Consider the following 12922-nt stretch of genomic DNA (forward strand, 5'->3'; position numbering starts at 1 on the left):
AGCTTAACAGACATTTATGAACAAAGCTTTAACTACTAGAAAAACTAAATTCTCACAGAATCACAAGGCTGGAAGAGACCTTCAAGATCAAGTCCAACCCAAGCCCTAGCACTTCAGCTAAACCATGGCACCAAGTGCCACATCCAATCTGTTTTAAAACACATCCAGGGACGGTGACTCTACCACCTCCCTGGGCAGACAATTTTACTACTTTATCACTCTTTCTGTAAAAAACTTTTCTAACATCCAACCTACGTTTCCCCTGGCACAGCTTAACACTGGTCCTCTCCTTCTGTCAACTGCTGCCTGGAGAAAGCAGACTCAATGCAGACGTCAATGAAAGAATCACTTTACTTACGCTGTATGTGAATCAGCTGCTTTGGCATTTTAAATTCTCCAGGATATATGGATTCATAGTATGCGATATTACTTTCTGCTTCCGGAACCGGTATAACCATGTTATCCCTCTTCTCTCCATAGACTTGTTGTGCTGAGATAGCCCGCTGCAAATGATGTTCCTATAAATAAAAAAAGTGAAACGAAAACATGAGAAAATATTTCCAGAGCTCAGCCCCGCTCAGGCTGGAGGAGGTGCATTTCCCTGCGAAGCCCGGGGCTGAAGAGCGGCCGGTGGCACCCGAAGCGCGCTGCCCAGGCCGGAGGCTCCCGGCAGGTGGCGCTGGCCGCCCGCACACCCCCTCACCTTCCCAACCCCTCCAGTCCTGGCCGCGCTCCTGGCACCCCGAGACACGCAAACCCGTACTGACATGGTCCTTAGAGACACACAGACTGATGACACATACAGACTATAACAAGTAGTTGTAGACCGATACTGACTCCAGTAGCATTCTGTAGTTGCATTGCCATTTATTCCCGGTAATGTCAGAAAACCACAATGGAGGCTTTGCCATCACTGCCAATGAACAGCAACGACCTCTACATAGTGAATGACTCCTGAAGACTTTCTCATTTATTGCAATGCTTCCCATTAGCCTCCCTTTCCTTCTCCATCAAAAAACAGTAAAAATGCAATCAATTTTTCCCATAGTTCTGGTCAAGACAGCGAGTAATATCAGCAGGGCTCATACAGCTACTAACAGAAACCACACAGATGTGCACGTCTTTAAGTGGTTTACTAACATCACAGCAATGACTTTTTTTCCTCAGCAGTGCTGGTTTCCTAAGCTTCTGTTCTGTTCCTCCCCAAGTGCTCAGTAAACCAGTGCTACAACAGTTATGTCAATACATCTCTCAGTGAGATGCTGAGAAATACTCGAAACACTGAAATATTTGAAAGCAGGAACTGCAGCAAAAGGGCAACAGTGATAGTTGGTTTTAACATTCAATGTGTGATATTTATTCATATGATCTTATTAAATCTTTGGCTGTCTGACTTCAATTTAATTACTTTGGTACAATAAGGGCAATTAAGCTCTTCTGTCTAAACTTAAGAAAAAGACAAATAATCAAGACTATAGAATAGGCTTTATTGAAAACTGCAAGGCTGATGCAGCCTGAAATTCAACTGTGTTCCAACACTTAGTCCTGCTAAAATAATGCACAGAATTTGAATCTATCTTCACACAAGCTACAGATACTATTTCACGTCTGTCCCCTGGTTAAAAAGCTTCTTCATGGAAAGAGACCAATCATGAGAACAAGGCATAGCAGAGTTGCAAGCAGAACTCACTGCACTGGTTTTGACCTGCAGCTTTTGTTAAGTCCAGACACACATGTCACCCAGGAGGTGTGGCAGCATTCCTTCCTGGGTATGGACAAACTAATTTATTTTCTACCTTTTACTGAACTACTGCTGTCAGACACCTCAATAGTTTGTAAACTGTAATAATTCTTCCAGATTACACAGCTACAACTTGTTGCCTAACAGGGAACTAAGCTTTATCTTCATATAGCCCAGTAAGATTCTGCATCAAATGGATAATAATAGCTAATGTTCTTTTAGTTAAGCAAACACTTATTGGTATTATAATATTAAGGGTCCATGGTGTATTATTTCTAGCTTGTGTTTCTAAATACCAAAAAAAAAAAAAAAAAAAGCTTTATTTCAGAGAAGAAAAGGATACCATACACTACATTAAGATTCCAATTTCTCTGTTGTTGTGTCCATGTTGTGTCCAATTTCTCTTACTAGTTGTGTCCATGTCCACCTCTGACATGGACACAACTATTAAGTACCAGTAGCCTACAGTTCTTTACTACAGGTTAAAGTTATCTGTATTTAAAGAAATCTTAACAGTATTCTTAAAACAAAAGCACAAATAATGGTTTTGCCTTTCATCCCAATTACAAAAATACTCAGTATGTGAGCAGAGAGTCTTAGCAGTGCCACATATTATGGAAAGCAACTGGATGAAATTTCCTGCACTGAAAAAAGTTAACTTGCTTGTTAATTGTCTGTATCAATTTCAATTCACCTAAAAGGACACTGCTCTAAACAGAAGAAACTAAGCAGACAAGGCAACTACATCTCACACTTCCATGCATCAAAGTTTTCACTTATTTGGACAAACCCACAAGAGCAACTTTACCCCCATCTTCAGTATCTCAGCTGGTGGCTCAGCACATCTCTCAGTCCTGATAATTGAGGTGGGTTGAGTGCTGGCCCAACACCAGGGCACTCACTAGAATTATTTACTCATTTTCTGCAAGGACATGGGCAAAAGCAGGCTCAAAACTTTATTTACAGAACGAAAAGAAGAATAATAAGAATCAGGAAAAACCTTCAGAACACTTCTCCTCCCCTCAACTCTTTTTTCCTTTAATCTGGTATTTTCAGTCAGTTTATCACTTTTAAAATCATCTTTCTTCAGTTCACTTAGGGAAAGGAGTCTGCCATGGAGACTTTTCTACAGCAAGCAGTTCTCTCATGGTTTTAATTTTCATGAATAGCAGCCACCCAGAAATCTGCAATTGTGAAGTTCCTCCCACAGTTTGGTAGAATTCCCACAACTACCACCATGGGTCATCTCAGCTTATTAGGATGCAACTTTAAGCATGAGCTGTTCTAATATAGAAATAAAATTTCTCTTCTATTATCTCTGGGAACAGAGGTTTTCTTCTTCTATCCCTGGGGCAAGGTTTCTCATCCTTCTCATTTCTCTCTGTTGAAGCTTCTCACTGGATCACAGCTACTTCAACATCTGCTTGCTTCAACAGAGGTGCCTCTGCTCTTGGCTGTGGTTAGAATGCCACATCTGCCCAGTGCATTCCAGGAGTTACAGGACAAAAAAAACCCCAAAAGACTCTGATGTGTCAATTATATCTTTACCATAGCCTTACAAGAGAATTTCAGCCCAAGACTAAGGCATCTCCTCTATATCTATATATAGATATATTGATAAAGATAAACTATATCTTTACCATAGCCTTACAAGAGAATTTCAGCCCAAGACTAAGGCATCTCCTCATTCTCCTCCTATTTGGGTTTTGAGTCTTCCTTCACTGGCCTCAGTGTCTCCATGTTGCTCTCTTTATGTGTCTTCACCCTTTCCTTTTCTCTCACTGGAGAGAGGACTGATATCTGCAAGTTTCATCTGTGCCCTGAAAGATCCGGTATCTCAGCCGGGCCTGTGGGCAGCCATGTGATCTCTGGTGCACGGCTCTCCTGCGGTCCTGCTGCGCCCAGTCCCAGCCCTGGGGCTGCAGCCCGCCCCCGCTCCCAGCCGCGGGACGCTCCTGTGGCAGCGGCAGGACGGGCTGGCAGCTCAGGGCCGGAGCGGAGCCCCGAGCAGAGCCAGCCTGGCCCGCTGGCCCTGGCTGGAGCTCTGCGGCGGCAGAGCCTCAGCCGAGCCGTGCCGCGGGCGGGGCCAGCATCGTTACCTGTTCAAAGGCCTCAAGCAAGAGAATTTTTCCCGAGGTTTGTTCATTTTAAAAGTGAATTCACAAAGGCTTGTTCAGCTTTAGGTGTCAACATTCAAAACTAGAGAGCTAATTGGTTTTGTTAAGTCTGGAGGGAGCTGTTAGCAATCCGCACAGAGAATCACTTCTGTAACTGATGGACTTTCTCTTTAACTAAAATCCAAGCCATGCTAAACCACGACAGGAATACATATAAATCACGTACAACTGTTAACTCTGAAAGCAGTCCTTTAACTAAAAACCAAGCCATGCTAAACCACGACAGGAATACATATAAATCACGTACAACTGTTAACTCTGAAAGCAGTAATTTTTAACAAGAAATAAATATCTACTGTTAACTAACACACTACAGCTTACAGTTTCTATTCTTCAGTCATTCTCCACTGTGATTGCACAGCTGATTACTCCCACCAAGATGCAACACTTCATTCATTTGAATCCATAGCTTTCCATTCAAAAATACAGTGGTTTCATTAATTTGTCAGAATTATTTTAAATTCAAATCCCATCAAACTTTCTGGCTGCCCCTCACGTTACAGCAAGATTGGTATGTAGATTCTGTAGTCCCAGTCACTCCTGAAAACATCACCTGGCATTTAAAGACAGATCACCTAGGAAATTCAACAAATGTTTTCATTTTGTCCATCTATTTCTAGATAGCGTTTTCCAAGCAGATTTATTTCTACTACACAACTGCTTCCATTCACTGTATAACAGAGTAGTATCAAAAAGCCTTTTTTACAACTGGTCCTGTGCCCTGCCACAAAACAATGTTCAACCAGGTTAACTGGGGTTTGTTCTTGAAAATCTCATATTATTAGTATCTTCCAGGTCATCTCCAGGGTCAAATAATTTACATTATCCATATTCCTCCAGGAACTGTGGGTAAGATATCTTATTTGTAACCCTCTAGCTTCCACCTTTTCAAAAGTCTGCTGACTGTTATGAGGTTTCGGGTTGGGATTTTATGGGTTTCTTTGTTTTTTTTTTTTTTTTTAAGCATGGTTTAGTGCCTTTTCTCTTTCTCCTCAAAGATGATAGGCCCCTCTAAAGTTCTCAAATACCTGTAAAATTATTCCAGACTGTTTCAATTCCTGGCATGAATTTTAGATTGGTTAGTCAAGCTCAAAGACTATAATTTATGACATTAGAATGAAACTTATCTAACAGCCACCACCACAAGGTTCAGTCTTGTGCCCCTTGCTGTCATTCTCCATACTACCACAGCCTTATGTCAGACTGAATCTATGACAGCTATGGGAACCAATTCTACAAAAAGCCATCACTGTCCTGTTATTTCCCCTGAAAACAATTAAAAACAATTAGTCATCTGAAAAATTGGCTCCCTGAACTGCCAGGATGTGTGTATGCAAAGCAGAGGGGAAATGCAGAAGAGAGAAAGATGATCCCCTGTGGCAGCAGCACTGGCTTAACTGCTTCACTAAATTTAAAGTCTTTTTAAAATGAATACCAAAGACAAAAAACCCCCACTAAGACTCAAGAAACATTTCAACCATCTCAAGTATCAAGTACAATCAAGAAAAACTTCCTCTTACTACAAACACTCACATCTTATTCTACACCTTCATTGCCAGATGGATCTCACCTTGTTCCTTCTTTCAAGATCTATCTTTCATGTAAATATGAATTTTTCACGTATTATTTGTTCCTATTAACAAGTTTCCACTTTCAATGTAGTAATAGTTCTTCCTTAATGTACCCTTCTGATTGAAAGAACACTGAAATACCTGCATGTGTTTTACAGAGACACTCAGCCTGAATTGCTAAACACCACAGCAGGCTGCTTCGAAATTTCTTCCATTTCTGTCCCAGCCTGCTTCCCTTAGATCTTTCACACATACCATTTCACAACATGTACCTACTGAAGGGAGCTGATTCTCCCTGAAACTGCTTTGCAGTTTTACATTTAAGTATTTTCAACCTATTAGCTGTGCTTATATCCAGACAACCTTTCATTTTCAGTTGCTTTCTCTGCCTGACATAGGACACTACTGTAATTACAATTTTAGGAGTGCTGTAATAGTAATTTGATCCAGTAATTTCAGAACAATGGTACAGTTCTTCAAACTTCATTCCTTTTACTTTTTACTAATGCTCAGCCAAATCTGTGTTGTAAGTTAAAGAGTTCACACCAGAAAACCCTGAAATTCTGCTCACTCTTCCCAGCACCCAAGTTAGTTTCCCATCAGGTTAGCATCCTATACTGGCTCACCATGTGGTCTGATAATCCCAGCAAAAAAGGGATGCAGTGGGAGCACTCAGCTCAGAGACAGAGGTGTCTTAGACAGGCACAGCTTCATCACTCTTTGTAACACTCAGGCAGAAACATGAACCATGGGGCAGGCACTGACCTCTTTTCTCTGGTGACAAGTGACAACCTCAGGAACAGCTAGAAGCTGTGTCAAGAGAGGGTTAGCTTGGCTAGTAGAAAAAAGCTCTTCAGCCAGAACAGGCTCCCCAGGGAAGTGGTGACAGAACCAGCCTGACAGAGTTCAAGAAGTGTTTGGACAACACTCCTGGGCACATGGTGTGACTGTTGGGCTTGTACAGTGCAGGGTCAGGAGCTGGACTTGATGAGCCTTGTGGATCCCATCCAACTCTGGATATTCCATTATTCTATGAACTGCACCTTATTCTTCACACTATATTCCTGTCCAGAAAATTATTTGGACAGTTAAAACGCCAATACTTACCAGACAACACTGTTAGTTGTTTAAATAACCAAAAGCTTGACAACCACTTTCCTCCCTTACTTTTCCTCTAATAAAGAGAGACTAGAGGAAAAGCCCACCAAAACAACAACTCTTCCTCTGACTATGTAGAATGTAACAAAGTATGATGCGATTTCATAAGCAAAATTATGCACTGTCACTATTTGTCATTGTGTGGTCTTCCTTCCTATTAATTTTAGGATAGCGAGTTTATCCCTTGTATCCACTCCTAGGGCACACCAGTATCACCATCCATGCTCCAAAACATCAAAGAGTGAAAGGACAACGTAAAGCAAGTGGACAGCAACAAAGGCACGAGGGAAATCAAAACACAGCAGAGCACTCACTACAGGCTGAAGGAACCAGAACTTGCAGTCAGTGCTGCTTTGTGGTGGGCAGTAGGACCTCTCTCAAATGATAATGCAAGGATATAGGGCTAATTCTTTGTCACAAGTTCAGTAAATCTGAATTACAATAATTAGAACACAAAAGAAAGGATACTGTGATTGTGGCTCAACCTGACTACCAGCAGGCACTCCTGCCTGCAAGCAGAAGCACAGCAACTGCGAGCAAGCAGTATTTGTCTTCTTTCACATTTTGGTAATACTTCTTAAATTTTTGGCAACATGACTGTGGGATTTTAAGTTAGTTACAGTTTCTAAGAGAAAACTGGCACTTGCAGAGAACACAGAGGTTTCTTTGACAAACTACCTACTCTGCAGTACACTCTGGAGACTATATTCCAAGTAAGATAACCACAGCACACAGCATTAAAAGAATAAGTGACATAACCTGTTATTACAGTTGAACAAACCAAAGGGACAGAACACATATTATCCTTTTAAAAAGACAACTGAAAAAATGTTACTGCAGGAGCAATGAATGCATCTTCTCAAGAAATAAAGGAAAAATCCACTTTTTTGTAATTTGATTGTTTGTTTCCTCAAATAATTTCTCCAATTAATTCAGACCTCTTAGAAATAATAATTTAAGGCACGATTGCTTATGGAAATTACCAAAAGAGGCAGCTCTCAAGGCCAGAAAGTCTCCCAATGCCCCAAGCCTACCCTAAGCAAGGGAGTGGTGCCTTTGCTGGGGGAAGCAAAAGGTGGGGTGGACAAGTAGAAAGTTTTAAAATGTACTGGTACTTCTAAAAAGCCAGGACTGAGTTCAAGCCTGTGCAGATCAGAATCACATCTTTGCCTTTGAAACAAAACCTATACAGACACACACCACAACTGATTGTGTCATCCTGGGAACTAAGGCAAACCACTGCCCAGCTACTGGTCTCTGCAGAACTGCTGATTTACATCAGTATGACTGGGCAAAATCCTCTCACATCCATCCCTGACAGAAGTGCTTTCCCAAAGCTACCACTTCACTGCACTGGCAGTGTTTAAGGTGTAAGAACTGAAAGAGAACCAGTTTCCATAGACAGTTGTCAAGAAGCATTAGGTTCACAATTGTCACACTGAAACAGATTACAGTTGACACAAAATCAAGGCCATACAAACTCCTAGACCTGTCTTTTTTAATACACATTTTACCTCCTAGCAGCTTATGTTCCAAAAGAACCTCTAAACACACACAAAAATCCACACAAAAAACTGCAGCTCATTTGAAACACAAACACATTACTCTATAATTAAGATCAAATAGGAAAACTTTAAGAACTGAAAAAATCAGAAGCTGTTCATCATGTCATCAAGAGGTGGTAAACTGGGGCACGAGCAACCTGATTACAGACTTACAAGGTAAAGATTTTTGACTGCTACATTCACAGAGGTTATGAAAGTTCTCACATCAGCAATATTTACTGGTAGAAGGGCAGTGGAGCAAAACACGGCAAAGTTGCTCGAAGACCCTGCTGCAGACCAAGACCTTGCAGAGTAGGGACTGCTGAAGAATTTCTATGACCTACTGCACACAAGTCACTCTCCAACCTCCACCTCTGCTTGTTCAGTGACCTACAGGATCCATATCGTGTCTCTCAGCCATATAAGGATCTCAGTAACCTGCAGGGTCAGGGAAGAAGGCCTCTTGGAAACGTGATGGTCAAGTGAAGCTAGAGAAAATTTGTCTACAGATTCAAGCCAATAAATCTGTCCACAGGGAAGACAGAAAGGAATAAGAACTTGCTCATTCTCTTCACCTTCTCCTCCTGTTATCAGATCTTAGCTGTCCTGTAACTTACTAATCAGACAATTTATATCCAAGATTACGAGGAACATGAAGAACAATATCAGAAAATTATGTGCAAAACAAAGAGGCCTGTATTTTTAATGCCATGCCTTATTCTGTACTCACATAATTCCTTCTCTCTTTCTAGAACCAGTTCAGGCACTGGAAATATGCTTCTGTGGGACTCAGCGGCAGTTAAATGCCACCATAATAAAGAAAGCTCACCCAGGGAAGCACCAACAATGCTGCAAGAGAAATGTACAGAATGCACAGCCAGAGCACAAAAGACACCTTAGATCAATGCAAACTGTTCAAAGATACTTCCTTTGCATTACTCTTACCTTCAGGGCAGAAAGTGGCTCTAGTGGCTTCTAGTATGACTGAAAGCAAAAATGCTTATCTGTTCCTGAACAGCAGCTCCACAGGTTATTACAGAAGCACTTATCACAGTAACACACCACTTCTGCCTTTGGTTCCTCACACACACAGTCACACCTAACTGCTTGCAAAACAACAATCTGACAAGTTTATTACAGCACTTGTTTCCAAACACCTGCTGCTGGAAAGTTCCAAACCTGACTGAGGTTGTACTGATGAGGGCAATCTGAGTCTGCCTTGCAATGCACAGAAGTCTTCAATGGGTATTCTGGCTCAAGATCAGTCCCTGAGTTACACTGATCCTTGACTGAGACCCAGAACCCAGCTCCTGAATAACAGCTGATAGATCTGGCCTTTGATAATGGCAAGGCAATAGTTTTGTTAGTAAGCATAACTGCAGCTCTGGCCCTCTTGAACTCAAGTACATGAATGTCACATAATTGTTAGCAATAGTTTAAATCTGGTCACAAGAAGCCCACATGATGGGTCAGCAAAGAAGCCTTCCTTGCTCTACCCATGATGGGTCCTAAGGAAGACAGCAGATCACTTCTGTCCCTCATGTGGCCCACAAGCAATTGTAGCCCTCCTCCTGTTATGACTCTCAGTATAGATGGACACACAGTGAAAACCCTTTCATATCAACTGAAGCTGCCTGCAGATTCACCCAGAGCACACAGCTTCACATCTTCCCTTGTGCTGCTCTTCTGCCAAGACCTCTCAATGGCCTGAATCATTCTACACATTCTAGAGAAAATGTTTTGTCATTGCTACAGCAGAGTCTAAAACTGCCCCTTCATGGAGCAAAACTATGGAGGTCACTTCTTTTTATCAACTGATGCCAGTCTCTTGAGTAGTCAGTTAAGGATTCTTCTACTGTAATCACTGTAATAACTAGATCTCTGCTAAAAATGTTAACTTAAAAGAGTTGTATAGGTTTAAACAGCAATTACTCAGTGAAAATGGGATCTAATTTACTGCTAAAATGCATGGGTTTGTAATTAACAAAGTATAAAAAACCCTTCACAATTATTAGACCTTTTTCTAGAACACTGGTCAGAAATAAGATCAGCCACACCACCTGGAGCATTGTAGTTGACTATTTTCCCCCATGATCAAATCAGACATTTCTAAGAGCATGGAAGGAGTCTGTCCTTTCGCTGGAAGAAACCTTCCAATCTGTATTTGTGGACTCACACCAGTAAATTACTTACAACTTAAAGGAAATTTTCACCTGCTATTCTTGTTCAGTGAATGGTGGTAGACAGGTGGAGGGCACACAGGACATTTGACCCAGAAATCTAACATCAGCTAGAACTCATGACAGCACTAGAAGAAATGGAGAGTGATTTGTTATCCTGTTACCAGTAGACTGAAATCAGTTTCATGTTTTAAACTACTGTGCAAAACAGCCAGGCAGAGATGAAGAAATGAATGAGACTGGCTCAAAACATGCCAGAGAGGATAAGATACACAACCTAGAAACACTAGGAACCAGGAAAATTCAAGTATTTAACACATACATTAATTATGCAGTATAGTTCACAAACACAATGCCCCTCTATATTTCCAGGCACAGGTCCCATTCAGACCACCTAAAAAGGCTTGTCTGCCTGTCAAATTGCCACTGCACAACATACTTCAAATTGATACCAAGATCTGTACTTCTGAATGTATTTCATTTAGGAATTGCAGAAGATCAAAACTGGCAGAAGGCACTAAACCACCTCCTCACTGTTGGTACTGACCATGCCCATCCATTCTTCTGTAACCACTTTGGCTCTCAAGAACTCCTCAGCCTCGGCAGCTCTGTAACCCACAGACCACAGGGAGAAGGGAACTTAGGCGAGTCTTCTTCCCATGAGCTTCATCAGTTCACAGGTAATGCAAAGACCAGGAGAAAATCTAGGAAAACACTGGAACTGCTTCTTCTCACTACAAACATTTAAACCAGCTCAGCCTGTCTCACCCAACTTTGCCACATCAGACTAAACTGCAAACTTGTCCAAGAGCACCTTCCTTACCTCAGCCTGCTGTTCCAGCTGTATGCTCATTTGAGACTGCAATGAATGAAAACTATTTCAGTCATCTATAGTAAACAAAGTAATTTTCCCTTAAATAAGGATTCTAAAGAACACATTAAGATGCTTTCAATGTATTATATAAGTACATGTCCAGGGCATGACCTCTACACTGAAATCTGACTGTAACACAAAGTGAACTGACATTTTTACACAGTACAAAATAATACAGCTTTCAGGATACCATCTACAACTGAATTAGAACAGTTCTTGTAACTTAACCTTTCCTTTCCAGAGTTTTCAGCTATAATGCCATTTAGAACAGCCTGCATAAAGTTTTATGACAAAATTATTCTCCTCTCATATGGACTGTTGAAGTGGAACTTCAAGTCAATCTCATCAGTTGATTAACAATTGTATCAAGTTCCCAAGGTAAAGGATACCACTGCACCTATCTTGCTACTTGTTGAAAACATTTCTGTGCATTAACAATACTTTGTAACTTTGCATGGCAACAGCTTACACCTGGATTCCAGCATTTTTATTAGTTACAGAGACTTGATACTACTGTTAAGTGTTAGCTGAATAACAGGTAACATAGTAACCCAACTTTGCCACAAACAAGTTTCTATTCTGTTACACCATTCTTCCATGTGCAGATACATACAGGGTTCTGAGTTCCAACCCAGACATGACCCTCAACTGTTCCAGTTTTAAATCATCACCGAATACTATACATAGCACTGGGTGAGGCTGAAGACTAAGCCAAAAATCTACATTTCAACAGACAGCAGAATCAGAAAAAATTCAACTCAGTCGAGTGAAATTTTTTACATTTCTCTCAAAGTTTTTTACATAAACTATTAACAAATGTTTACATATTACAATTAACATAATTAATATGCCTACCTATCACTGCTTCCACCTTTGTTTTTGTGATCAGATTTTCAAATGACCTTCATTAAACCAACTCTCTTCTCCCTTTGCAGTTCAGACACCTTTCAATCTGGATCCATTAATTAACCTGGCTGCAGTACACAGTACAATCAAGACAGGTAAGACAAAGGAACAAAGGCATGAGAGTCTGAGCAGCACCCCTATCTCCCCAGCATTAAGTTTACCAAGGACTCAGAACATTCCCTTTCACAAACTGCAAAATACAACAATTTCCCAGATCTACATATGATCAAAGAGTCTGAAGAAAAAGCAAGTCTAAGAACAGTATCTAGTTGGTTTGGGATTTTTCTTAGAAGTATTAAAAACAGATCTTGAAAATTTTACCTACCTAGAACTACAATTTTTCCCGTTGGAATTTGCAGTAAAACTAAAATTCAACATTACCTACAGCTTGACTGTCACACTTCTGAACATCAAATTGCACAACCATCCAAGGACTTCACATAAAGCAATGTCCAACCTGGTTGACTGGGGCAGCCTGAATGCCAGGCATCATTAGTAAGCAAACTCTTCACAGAATGCAGAAACATTTTAGACACCTGCAAGACAAGTGTGCATTCTATCAGACACCACTTTGCCCAGCACCATCTCAAAAAGGAGCCCATGGGCATCGTTACCAAGGAGAGTGAAAAAGCACAAAACCCACAGCCATAATTCCACAGCTGCTCTCTCTGACCCACAAGGCACTGGAAGCTGGAGTCTCATTTTAGTCTTTGTGTTTAGCAGGCCAATAATTTCTTTCCTCTATGAACTTTTTAGGTCAGTATGCTCTAT

At 41.0% G+C, this 12922-nt stretch overlaps 1 protein-coding gene across 4 annotated transcripts in view; it reads right to left on the reverse strand.

Moving 5' to 3' along the window:
• The window catches only part of EPC1 (enhancer of polycomb homolog 1), a 63940-nt gene that overhangs the window by 23259 nt on the left and 27759 nt on the right, over nucleotides 1–12922 (reverse strand). For all 4 annotated transcript variants that reach the window (XM_039709179.1, XM_039709162.1, XM_039709168.1 and 1 more), the window contains exon 2: nucleotides 359–518. In XM_039709179.1, coding sequence (XP_039565113.1) covers nucleotides 359–458 — 100 coding nt within the window. In that variant the 5' untranslated portion in view covers nucleotides 459–518. The remainder of the gene's footprint in view (nucleotides 1–358; nucleotides 519–12922) is intronic.

This window comes from Passer montanus, unplaced genomic scaffold, assembly GCF_014805655.1.
Source record: "Passer montanus isolate IOZ18808 unplaced genomic scaffold, ASM1480565v1 scaffold10, whole genome shotgun sequence".
NCBI lineage: Eukaryota > Metazoa > Chordata > Aves > Passeriformes > Passeridae > Passer > Passer montanus.